Genomic DNA, 12,576 nt, shown 5'->3' with positions numbered 1-12,576 from the left:
TATATATATATAGCTTGTTCCTACTTTTTTAAGAACATGTAAATGACAAATTTAATTACGTAAGAAGCCAAGTTGAAAAGTTGAGGAAAATTGATGTTATTTTAATGATATCGTGGGACCTAAATCTCATTAAAGTTGGGGAAAATTATGTGGCTTAGCTAATTATTTTTTTTTATAATATTAGTTTTTTTCTATATATATTTGTGTTGCTTGTCCTAAAAATAATGTATATATATTTGTGTTGTTTGTCCTAAAAATAATGTATAATGTGCAAAAAAGTATTTGAAAAAAATATATCTAATAAGAGATGGCAACAAAATATTCAATAACAATTTTTTTAAAGAAAAATCACATAAAACAAATAGTGCATATTAATAAGTCAAAATAGAAATGATGATAATTTAAAAGTATTAATGCATGCTAAAATAAATCTAATACTATTAATTATATGACTAGATATTAAAAAGAATAAAATTATGTTACATATTTTTAATTTTATAAATCAATATTTAATGAAACAATGAAGCATCTTCTATTTGAATCCGAAATCTCTGGAAGCATTTAGAAGAAAGTACTACTAGGGGAACATGGTGGCACATTTTTTGTTTGCATTAATATTGATTTGAACTTTATTTAATCTACTAATATTTATGAGTTATAATAAAACTTATTAGACTAATAATCTTAGAAATGTATCCAAGTCAATATTTAATATATCCGATCTACATTATATCCGACTTATTTAATAATGTTTTCGAGCTAATTTTTAATATATTCGATTTATGCTATATTGTATCCGAGATACTCTTTAATGTATCATAGCTACATATTAATGTAGTCGATTTGTGTTACTTTTTAAGGGATCAATGTAATTAGAAACTAAAGAGGGATATATTGTAATTTCATATTAAAATTTCATATTAAAACTATGTGATTCCTGAAATTTATCTTTGACCTATTGAAGAAACAAGAATATTATTGATAAAACAGTATGACAACAATTTTGCTCCTCCCTTAATTCTTATCTTCAATGATTTCTCTGATCTGAGAGTCGGTAATAACATATTTCTCAAACTAGGATGAGTTGGACTTTATCTCCATGAAGGATTTTCTTGAAATATTTGATTGTCAAGAAGAGTCTGACATATCTTGATCTCTTTAAGAATATCGCAAGAATTTATATGATATTCGAGATCTCACAATAAATTGAATGTATACATATGTTCAACAAATGTTCTCTATCTTATGCTTTTCTTTTTCCAGGTTGCTTCTTTTTTCTCATAAAAAGAATCACAAAGACAACTACAGATAACATTACAGCTGATCCAACAATAACAGGAACACATACCTTGCTCCTTTTAGGCAGTTTATCCTCCTCTTTTTCACAAACTTCATCATTTTTCAAATTTCTACATTCAACTGTTTCGGTTTTCCTTTCGGGAACTTCATCTTTAGCATCATGTTGTTCGATTAGTCCTTTTCGAGATGCAGTTACTGAATCAGCTGATCCTTCGTCTTCTTGAAATCTCGCTCTTTTAAGCATTGTATAAGGCAAATTCTCCGAGCTGGTCTGTGTAACAAGCTCTGACTCCTTCAACCTCTTTGGCATTGTAATAGTCAGGTTGGAGGTTTCCTCATTGAAATTAGTTATAATTTCGTCCACGATTACCCCATCTGGAATCTGGATTGACTTTGTAAATTTTCTAATCTGCACATCTTTCTTGATCACTTCATGCCCAATCGTTAGAGTTTCTTGGACCGGCTTCTCACACGTTACCACCAGTTTAGTCTTGTTCTCGTTAAGATCAACCTTTATGTTTCCTCGCGTATAACCTACACAAATATTTTCCACAATCAAATAAAAAATAACCAATGTCTTGCATAAATAAACTTTACGAGCAAATGCTATTGAGTTCAGCAGAACTCGTATTTAGGCTTCTACCTCTGCCACTGTAGTAACCAAATACCAGGAAACGACATTCTCATAGAATAAGTCAAACATACTAGGTAGAGATAACCTTTCAAATGAGCAGTGACGACGAACATAGAGTTTGTTTCTGTAGACTGGAAAGCAACGCCAGCTCGATCTCTCGGAAACTGAAAGAATTCATTGGAGTTGAATTCATCTGAAACTCTTGCTACCTTGGATCTCAATTCCGTATCCATTTTTGGTGATTGTTGAGGAAAACTTGATTGAGCAAAGTTAAAATACTAATTTTAAGTCAAGAACTAACAAAAGCATATGCTAGATTTGAGAGAAAAGCACAAATGCTTTGCTTCATAAACAAAGTCTTCTTACAAAGTTTCGTCCAAATTCGCCTTCAAACAAGATTTTGCTTTTGATTCCAAACACATGAATACATTGTTAAACATTAAAATTGGATCCTGATTTAAATGGAACAATAGTTTACCGAGTTTAACTTAAGCACCTACAGGCTATACTATACAGTATAAAGGATTTTTACACTATCAATGTAAGTAACATGTTGTTTGTTCACAATAATGTAAAACAAAAAGACATCTTTACTAAACGATAGCAGCTGAGATTGAGACGTGGCTCAAGACATAAACGTACAAAAACTTGTTATACATAATACTAATATATCTTGTGATATAGATAAGCAAGAACATGCAGGCAAAGTAGTGAGAAATTAGTCATTACCTGAAGATGCTTTTGTTTGACTAAAATTAACTTTGTGGCTACCATTATCGAGACATTTGACTCAGTCAACGAAAAGCCTTTGACCAATATCTTGAGACCACAACCTCCTTACAGCTCACATGATGAGAATTGTTTAATACTAACCTGAAATATCAGACAATTTCAAGTAGAAAACAAGAACTTCAGATGGGCATTGGTCAACAAAACATTATAATAAGTCATTGACAACGTTCTGCTATTGACCACGAAGACGGTCAATGACAAAGCCAGTACTCCTGTCAACCCGGTGCACTAAGCTCTCGCGAAGCACGGAGTTCAAGGAGGGGCCGGATCACAAGGGTCTATTGTCCGCAGCCTTACCCTGCATTTCTGCGACAGGTTGTTTCTACTGCTCGAACCCTTGACCTCCTGGTCACGTGAAAACTGAAAACAACTTTACTGGTTACACCAAGGCTCCCGTACAGAGGAAAAGAACACTGGTCCAGAATCCATAGATCAAAGATCTTGAGATTCCAGAAGAGAAAATGAGAACCAAAAAACAAAAATGTTATCCCATGGAACAAGAGAAAGTAGTTTGTGACCAGCTGGCTATGGAATGTAAAGAGAACAGACTTGTGCAATGAAAGATCAGACATCGTACTATAAGTATTTGGAGAACATACCCGACAGTTAACCATGACAGAAGAATAGGAAAAACTTTGCTTGGCATCACCATTGAAATACAATAAAGAAAATGCCAAACTATAAGAGAAATAAAGTAAAAATAGAGATTCTTTGTATGGATGGTTATTCATAGAGATCTGCTAAACAACTCTTACACACAATACAATTGGACATATAGTAACTTGGAGACTAATGAAAGAACTTCAATAAATGCATAATATATATTATAAGCAAAATATTCAAATGAAACTCTGTTACAGAGGTAACTGACTAAACAACCTTACACAAGATGAACAACACAACATGGACCAGAGATCCAACTATTTTGCATTCTTTACATAATACATAACGATAAATACATGAGTTTACCTCTTTAGACTATTTTGGGACATTGCACCATTTCCTCCTCCCTATTCTTCTCATCTAAAAAAGGGCAAACAAAAAGAAACGAAAAGAAACAAGGGGAAAACTAAGAGCATAATCTGCTCATCTAATAATGGTTGCAGAGGCGCACACACTCGACTGCTACAACTCTAAATGGAATCGTGGTTCCGTTTTACCTATAACACTAATGAATCCCTCATCCAATAGAGTCGAGCCCTTCAGTCCTGCTTCGGACAATCCTATGAAACACTTCTCGTACCTGACGCTCCAACGAGCCCAATCCATCTTTTAGACCATAGTAGACTATCCCAAGCTCCTGAACTCTTTGCTTAACTTCCCCTTCCTTTTCCTCTGAAAGGGGGAAGTGAATGGTATCGGTCAATTCATTCATGTGGCGGGCACATATCTCAATCTTATTAATCTCCCTCAACAATCCACAAGCATTTTTACGCTCCCTCTTTCTTGACTCCTCCAAAATCCTATCATGAAGGGTGAGAACAGGAGCAGCCCAAACGAATTGCCTAGTAACATGAAAATGTGTTTGAAGGCCACGGTCTTGGCAAGGAATTGCAGCCACAAGCGTCCACATTACAAAGTAAAGCACATAACTCATTGTAAAAACAGCTGTAGCTAATCCATTGGTGGCACTAATTTCATTATTTTTTGGAGCAACTAAGTTTTGACCAATTGCTTGAAGTTGCTTAGCAGCAGACCAATTCCGCGATACACTCCATGATAATGATCGAAATTGGCCCAACGAATTATGATCCTTCTGAGCATTGTTTCGTCCAAATGACCTGTTTCTATGAGCAAAACTTGAATTACTCTCTTTTTCATCAATCATTCCAATTGCCAAATCAATCAAAGCTTTCATTGAACGACGAATTTGACCTTCCCCAATACTCCTCTGGTTATCCAATGCATAATAAACAATCTCCAACTGCTTCTGCCATTGCCTGATCAACTCAATCCCATCTCGTATCGCATTACACACATCTAAAGCTTTCACACTCCTTTCATAATATTCCATTACGTAACGATCAGCAGGGGATTTATTCAACAATCCCTTATTCTTCGACACAACAGACTTAAACTGCTCCTGGCAAGATAGAAACACATCCAATAATTTATGAATCCAAGGAATCGACAAAAGCTGATCAGAGTCAGCAGATGCCAAATCATTGAAACGCTCAGCTACTTGTTTTTGAAAAGCTTCAAGCTCAAGCTCATGGCTTGTTCCCTCATGACCACCAGATTCCATAGAATGTACTTGTTGATCGCGACGTAAACTCAGAATAGACCTCCCAAAAGTTGAAAAATCTGTTGCTGGCATTTCTTAAAATTTTACATGAAACAATCAAATACCTAAAAGAAATCTTGAAATTCAAACCAAAAAGATCAAATTCCCAAATAACTAAATGATCAAACAAAGATGAACCATTCAATATTTTCTTCAGCTGATCAAAACCCACAAAATGAAAACAACCCAATACCAAAAATCGAAACTTTAAACAGAAATTAGTATAACCCCACAAAAATTCTTCACTACAACAACCTAACTATGATCAAGAATTGATAAAAATGATTTGAAATTGACAAAATGAAAACAACCCAATACAAAAAATCAAAACTTTAAACAGAAATTAGTGTCCAACCCACAAAAGCTCTTCACTACAACAACCTATCTATGATCAAGAATTGATAGAAATGATATGAAATTCACAAAATTCAAGAACCCTTTTACCTTGACACCTCCAAATACTCAATCAATGCTCTCAAATCTTACTTCAACTAAAATGAGAGGAAAAAAAAGTGATGTAAAATTCAAGAAAAAGAGAAAAAACACAAAAGGGGAACCAAAAGACAAAGGTAAAGGATGTTTTTTGTAACCCTAAAAAAAGGGCTTATATTGTGGTCGATTTGGACCGCGTATATTAGTTTGTTCGAAAAAAGGATGTTAAAGAAAAAGAGAAATTAAGCATTCTTTAGCTTTTTATTCTGCGGTTATACTAAAAATAAATGTCTAATTTTATTTAAATAATTTCAAATATCAACTTATTATTAATTATAATCTAAAAAAATAATTATTCTATTTATTGCTTATTAAGAGTTTTGCTAAGTCAATACTATAAACTAGAGTATTTACGGATAGGTTTGAGTCGGTTATTACTCAAAATTTAAATTAAAGTATCTTAATCTGTTTTTCAATTATCAAAATCAAACCAAACTAAATATAATAGTAAACATTTATCAATTTAGTTGTTATTGCTTTCAGTTCAATTTAGTTTAGTATTCGGTTATCGACCATATATAAAATTGAAAGAAGCAATTTATTCAAAACGAAAAATAATTAAAATGATGACATTATAAAAAAATTTGATCACCAAATTTATTATGAATAAAACTTCAAAGTTTACTATTTTTGCCTAGAAGGAAGAACAATGACATTTTGTCACAAAAAATTATCGTAGACACTCATATTAGTCATATACATGAAATAATAAGATACTTTTTTTCACCTTGCTTTTTAAAGTAAATTATGAATAATTTTTTATGAAAACGTATATAAGATCTTTAAAATTGTTTACTCAAATAATATATTATGCATATATAATAATAAAATTTATGCATATAATTTATCGGTTCGATTCAATTATTTCTTTGATTTTTTAAAAGGAATCATAGGAAAATTAAATATTATCCGTTTTTAAAAATCTAAAACTAAATCAAACCAATCCCAAATAAAATCACTTTACTTAATCGATTTGGTTCGATTTTTATCCAAACCATGCACACCCCTAACTATAAATACGTAAAAATAGATGAAGTAGTTAATTAGTACTCTTTCACTTTTTATTATATTAAAAATAAATATTTACTTTTACTTATTCAGCTTAAAGAGAGTAAAGAAATAATTATTTATTTTTAAAATATCTTTGTTCACTGTATTATATTAAAATAAATGTTTAGCTCTCGAAATATTGATTTTTTATATATCAATAGTCATATAGTAAAATTATTATTATTTTATTGCTATTATAATCATTAACATGTATTTTTTTTTATTTAGGAATAAATATAATGCAGATATTGGAGTATTACAACGGCTGAATTATTTTTTGGTAGATGTTATCATAAAAAAAAATAACAAGTATACAATGTATACTTTTAAACAAAATAAATGTTTCTTCACTATTATGAGAAGTAGTTTTGTTATTTAAATTGTTTTAATCCAATTATTAGTTGTGCTCATAATCTATTGAATGATCTTTTCACATAAAATAATACATGAATCATCATATAGTTTTTTGTGGATATTATTTAAGATTTAAAAAAAATAGCAACCAAACATTCTTTTTCTGTATAATAATAAGGTTAGATTTTAAGTGAGATTTTTATATCCTAATTCAACAATCATCAACAATATGTTTACATGTTTGTGATTGAAATCTCATTTTTTTTTTGTGAAAGATTCAAAATTCAAAGAAATTATACTCAATGAATTATATGACCAATTGTAATTTAAGTAGAAGAAAATAATGGATAATTTTTTTTATTATTAATAATGTAGTTATAAAAACAAGGTAAGAGTGATATTATATGTGTCGAAAAAGGATGAAATTAAACTAACGTTAAGACGATTGAATTGAATATATGAAAAAATAATACGTGAATACATCAATAGTAAAAGAGATGTGCAAGACTAATTGTAGCATAAGTTATGAGATATAGATGTGGGTAGACGAAAAAATAAAAAAAGGTAATTAGATATAACAAAAACTTTAACTTATTAATTAAAGAATATCTAGAAAAATATAAAATTAAAAATTAAGTAAAATATTAGTAGGTAATCAAATTTTATCATAGTTAATACTATCTTATTTAATCTTCAACTCTTCACCATTTAAATGAGTTTCATTATAATAACAACAATATATTCAATATAATTTAATATAAATGGAGGCTCTTTCTTAAATTTCACCGTTTAGATTTTTGATCCCATCAGTATAACTTCAAAAGTAAAATCTAAAAAAAATGGTATGCATATAAATTTTACCCGTATTTACGAGCATAAAAAAATTATTACTAAAAAATTGAAATTAAAAATTAAAAAAAAAAATAATAACAATAATAAACTTTTCATTGGACCCTTACACGCATCAGACACGTTTTACCACCAATGGAGATAGGCTAAGCAAGAACGTGAAACAAAAAGAAATTAAAAGCACAAAGTATCTAATATTTTTTTCGTCTCAATTTATATGAGTTAATTTAATTTAATTGGGAATTTCAAAAAGAAAGAGAGGAGGAATTTTAAATTTTGTAATTTAAAATAATTTATATGTATATATATATTTATGTGACTAGAATTTATTTAATTAAAATAAGGTTGACATTTAAAAATTAAATCGTTATTAAATATATAAATATATCATTTTTTTTAAATAAAATATTTCGCAAATAGTATTATAATCAACTTAATTAGGCTCTTTATTTTATTTATTTTTTTGCATACTACATATTTTAGCTATAGTTTAAGTTGTTATGTACGACCTCGTTTGTATAATTTAAGTGTACATTAGTATAACTCGTGTATATTTGTATAATTCGTGTGTATTTGTTAATCGAACTATTTTTGTCCGTAGTTGTATAAGTTGGTTAGTATTAATTGATTTATATTTATTTGTGTATAAACTCGAAATAACTAATTTATACAAATATAAACATATAAATTTAAATATTTATACAAATTATATTATACGAAAATTATACAAAATTTTAAAACTGCGCGTTTATACAACTAAAACTCAACCACATAATTTTACCTAAAAATCAGTAGCTAATAACAATTCAAATTAAAATAATATTAACTAATTAATTAGTATAATTTATTTATTCACATAATTTCTCCTTTTTAAACTAACTAAAAGACAAGTAAGTCGTATAATAAATCCCCACATCTTTGATTCACTTATATAATTTTTTTTTTAAAATCATATATTGAAGAGTTTATTAAATAATTGATCAAATTATTTTGAATATCTCATTCGTTTAACAATACAAATATAATTAACTGAATAATTTTAACTTGATTTTTTGAAAGATAAATTTTTTAAAAAATAATCAAATTTTCATGAATAAACTATGTTTCTTTTTGTCTCGATCAAACGGGAGCTTAAGTTTTTTCAAGAAACAAGTTTTCAAATTTATCTTTTTAAATAATATTTAAGAAAATATTTTTCGAAAAAAAATATACTTTTATATTCAAGAAAATGGTTCACGATTCTTTTGGTTTCTTTTTAAGAAAAAAATTTGACTATCAATTAGCCTTTAATAAATTAGTTTTAGGTTTTTGGATCAAATTTGACCAAATGTGAAATAATGATAATTCATTAAAAATATTATTACAAAAAACATAAAACTCATTAAAAATTGCATGCACACGGACAGGAGTTAGTCTACGTTGGCGCGTATCCCTAGGACATTTGAAAGAGTACTAATAATTTCCTTCTAGATTAATTCTTCAAACTTTAATTTCAATAATGTCAAAAAAAAAAAGCAACTTGTAAATAAAAATAATTTAAAAACAACCTTAAGATTGAATAATGGTGGTATATTAATTAGATTCGTATCGCGTAGATCTAGTTAAGAAAAAAAAATACATATTTCTTAAGAATTTTTTTATTTTTAAGACCAGCAACAGAGTTATTTTTATTTAAGAAAATATCAAAAATTATAACATGTAAATACTTATATATATATGTTATATGTTGAAAAAATATATATATGTTATAAATTTTTTAAAAACTTTGTAGTCTTTGTATTTTAATTTTTCTTTGTGAAAATCATATCTTATTGTTAACATGTTTCAATTAATTAGTCAATTAAATTGTGCAATGAAATTGCAGTTAAATTATTTTTTATACATATAAGTTTATCGTTTAGTGTTTATATTTTTGTAAAAAAGAAGAATATATTCTTTTCACATCTTATTTAATTTATTTAACCATTCTTTGTAAAAGGTCTCACACCCTCCAACATATCCTTCCAGCCTAGAACAACGTAACACCATGATATCTGTTTCACTTTTTCTTTTATTTTAAATTTAGAGTTCACATTTATATTTAGATTCGATTAAATTTAAATTTATATATTATATTCGTGGCTTCTGATAAAATTATTTTTAAAATTTAAATTTAAAACCTCAAATCTAATAACTAAAAATGATCACAAGTCCTTTCTAAAATAAGATCTTTTTATTAGGAATTGAATTAGACCATACTCTAAATTTCAAATTTTAGTCTATCTCAAAAGCTGATATTAATGTCACTATAATAAAGATACTTCATTCGTTCATTTTTAATTGTTGTATTGTGTTTTTTTATAAGTCAATTTGACTGATTTTTTAAAGTTAAATTAGATTATATTAATTTGATATCTTAAACTTAAAAAAAGAAAATATTCGAAAACTATATTGAAAATATTATAAATTACAACTTTTTGCATTATAATATGACGAAAAATATATCGTAAAATATTAATTATGATAATTATTAAGTTTTAAAAAAAATTATAACAATTAAAAGTGGACAAAGTAACAAAGATTAGAAATATTAAAACTTGTCAATTTCTTTCTTCCTTTTTTTTGTCCAAACTCCCAAAGTTTCCCACTTTGATTGAAGAGAGATGTGGCTTGGACCAAACTGTTGACCCCATAAATTTTCTTTGATCTTCAATTTAAAAAAGAAGAAGAGATTGTTCAAAGTGTGTTTGGCAGGAAAGAAAAATATTTTCCTAAAATTAGTTTCGAATTTCTTTCATGTTGACTTAGAAAATTAATTTCTTAAAAATAAGGAAATATTTTCATAATTTAAAGTAGCGAAAATAGATAGATATATCCTTAAACTATCGTAAATGGCATGTAGATATCCTCCGTCATACTTTTGGGGTATTGGTGCCTCTGTCGTCTAAAAACAGAGTGTATATACCATTTGTACTAAGGTACATACATGTATCATAATCTTATCCACATATCTGACATTTACAAGACATCGGATCGACGAATAAGATTGTGTCACGTGTCCCAATTTAGTTTTTCGTTAGAGTGAAGGGCATATATGCTCTAGTTTTTTAACGACATGAACGTCAATATCCCAAAAATATGACGGATGATATTTGCATGCCATTTATAATAATTTGAGGATATATTTGTCGTTTTTCCCTTTAAAGTATGAAAAAATAAGTATTATAAGTAAAATTTCAAGTTTACTACATCATTTTATCTCTATTCTTGCAACCTCCAATTCCACTCATAGTGTTTTTTTTTCAATTTCTTAAAGTTTGTATAAATATATAGTATTAGAAATTTATATTCAAAATTTGTATAATATATTTTATATAACTTTTGTATAATGTAATTTGTATAAATATTTAAAGTTTATATGTTTGTGTTTGTATACATTCGTTATTTCAAGCTTTATCATATTTGTATAATTTCAAAATTTGTATTACTTTAAAAAACAAATCAAATTTAAAATCTATAGTTGTACCCATATTTGTATGAATCTGTAATTTTATATTTCTCTATTTTACTTATACAACAAAACATATGTACATAAGACTGCCAACATAATTGTACTTGTATAAATACAGATGAAAATACTTCAATTATACAAATACATGTGAATTATACAAATGTACCCTCAAAGTATACAAATGAGTAAGCTAAAACTACAACCTATAAATATGCAAACTATAGCTAAGGAGTCTAATTAAATTTATTATAGTGACTATTTGTGAAATTTTCCGAAAAAGAAAAAAAGGAATAATGGAACCCTTCGCAGTTCACGAATTATATTGTATACTCACCGAGTATACATATTATACTTTGAGTATACAACAAATTTTATACAATAAAGTACCACCACAATATTACATTGCATCTAGGCAGTCAAGCTTCTAAGTTTTTGGTTGCATTGTCAAATATTTTCTTACAATACTAGCTAAAAACTTCAGTATACAATATTATATACTATAGTTTTTTTTTTCTTTCACAACAATCTTTAAAAATTTGATATACAATATTATATACATATTACTATAACATATTATACAAAATTATAAGTGTTGTTTATACACTATTATATTTTAAAAAATGATTTCTTCTTATTTCTTAAATTCAAGCATCAGATTCATTCAAAATATCTCAAAAACTACATCAAATCACTCTAATTTTCAGATTTGGACTCTTCAATGTGTATCCAATTTTTTGCAATAGTATTCACTTGAAAAAAAGATTATTTGCAGAAAATCAATTTTCAAACTTTGCCTTAATTATTATATATTGTAATCGTCAAAAGGTTTGGTGGCCATTATGAGCCAACCCACCCACATTCTTTTATATATATATATATATAGGGATAACTACACAATACCAAAAGGTTAGCTAGATAGGGTTTTGTAAATTCAATTAAATTTATTATTTTCGTCTCGATCGATTGATACATAAGAAAATTATTAAAATTGTAAGCATCACAATAATCTGATACACAAAATATTTCATGTTTACTCGTATATAATTCATAAAAAAGCCATGTTTAAGTGGTATATGATATAGAAAAATTATCCTAATACCCTTTTCTCCATCACATTTGCCATATGAAAAGCAACAAATAGACTTAGAACATGATTGCTATCATTATACACATGAATCATGATATATTAAGATAATTACTTATAAAAGTACTTGTGTTGCTCTATTCGTCCAATGATGTTTCAATCTTGATCTTATTAAACTAATCTCTATGATTAGGTGGCTACCTTTTTAAATGATTTTTTTTTTCTACAAATCAATGTTAAAGACCCCC

The 12,576-nt window shown here is 27.7% G+C and overlaps 2 protein-coding genes across 2 annotated transcripts; both read right to left on the bottom strand.

Moving 5' to 3' along the window:
* Positions 1-1,243: 1,243 nt before the first annotated feature.
* LOC107007712 lies at positions 1,244-2,166 on the bottom strand. The gene is made up of 2 exons (XM_027913831.1): positions 2,019-2,166; positions 1,244-1,833 (listed from the first exon to the last, which is right to left on the bottom strand). The coding sequence occupies exons 1-2, from the start codon at positions 2,164-2,166 to the stop codon at positions 1,244-1,246; spliced, it is 738 nt and encodes a 245-aa protein (XP_027769632.1).
* A 1,354-nt stretch (positions 2,167-3,520) lies between these two features.
* LOC107007711 lies at positions 3,521-5,619 on the bottom strand. The gene has a single exon (XM_015206438.2). It carries the CDS (start codon positions 5,040-5,042, stop codon positions 3,906-3,908), a length of 1,137 nt encoding a protein of 378 aa, XP_015061924.1. The 5' UTR covers positions 5,043-5,619; the 3' UTR covers positions 3,521-3,905.
* Between the last annotated feature and the right edge of the window lie 6,957 nt (positions 5,620-12,576).

The sequence above is a fragment of the Solanum pennellii genome, chromosome 12 (assembly GCF_001406875.1).
Source record: "Solanum pennellii chromosome 12, SPENNV200".
NCBI classification, from domain to species: Eukaryota; Viridiplantae; Streptophyta; class Magnoliopsida; order Solanales; family Solanaceae; genus Solanum; species Solanum pennellii.
Note: the sequence above shows the minus strand (reverse complement) of the source record. Positions and strands in the feature narration are given on the sequence as shown.

Bases quoted from the DNA above. Each gene is read 5' to 3' on its own strand.
- LOC107007711 (XM_015206438.2), bottom strand. From the start codon at position 5,042: ATGCCAGCAACAGATTTTTCAACTTTTGGGAGGTCTATTCTGAGTTTA.
- LOC107007712 (XM_027913831.1), bottom strand. From the start codon at position 2,166: ATGGATACGGAATTGAGATCCAAGGTAGCAAGAGTTTCAGATGAATTC. The intron at 1,834-2,018 runs GTTATCTCTACC...ATATTTGTGTAG, and splicing joins CGTCACTGCTCATTTGAAAG to GTTATACGCGAGGAAACATA.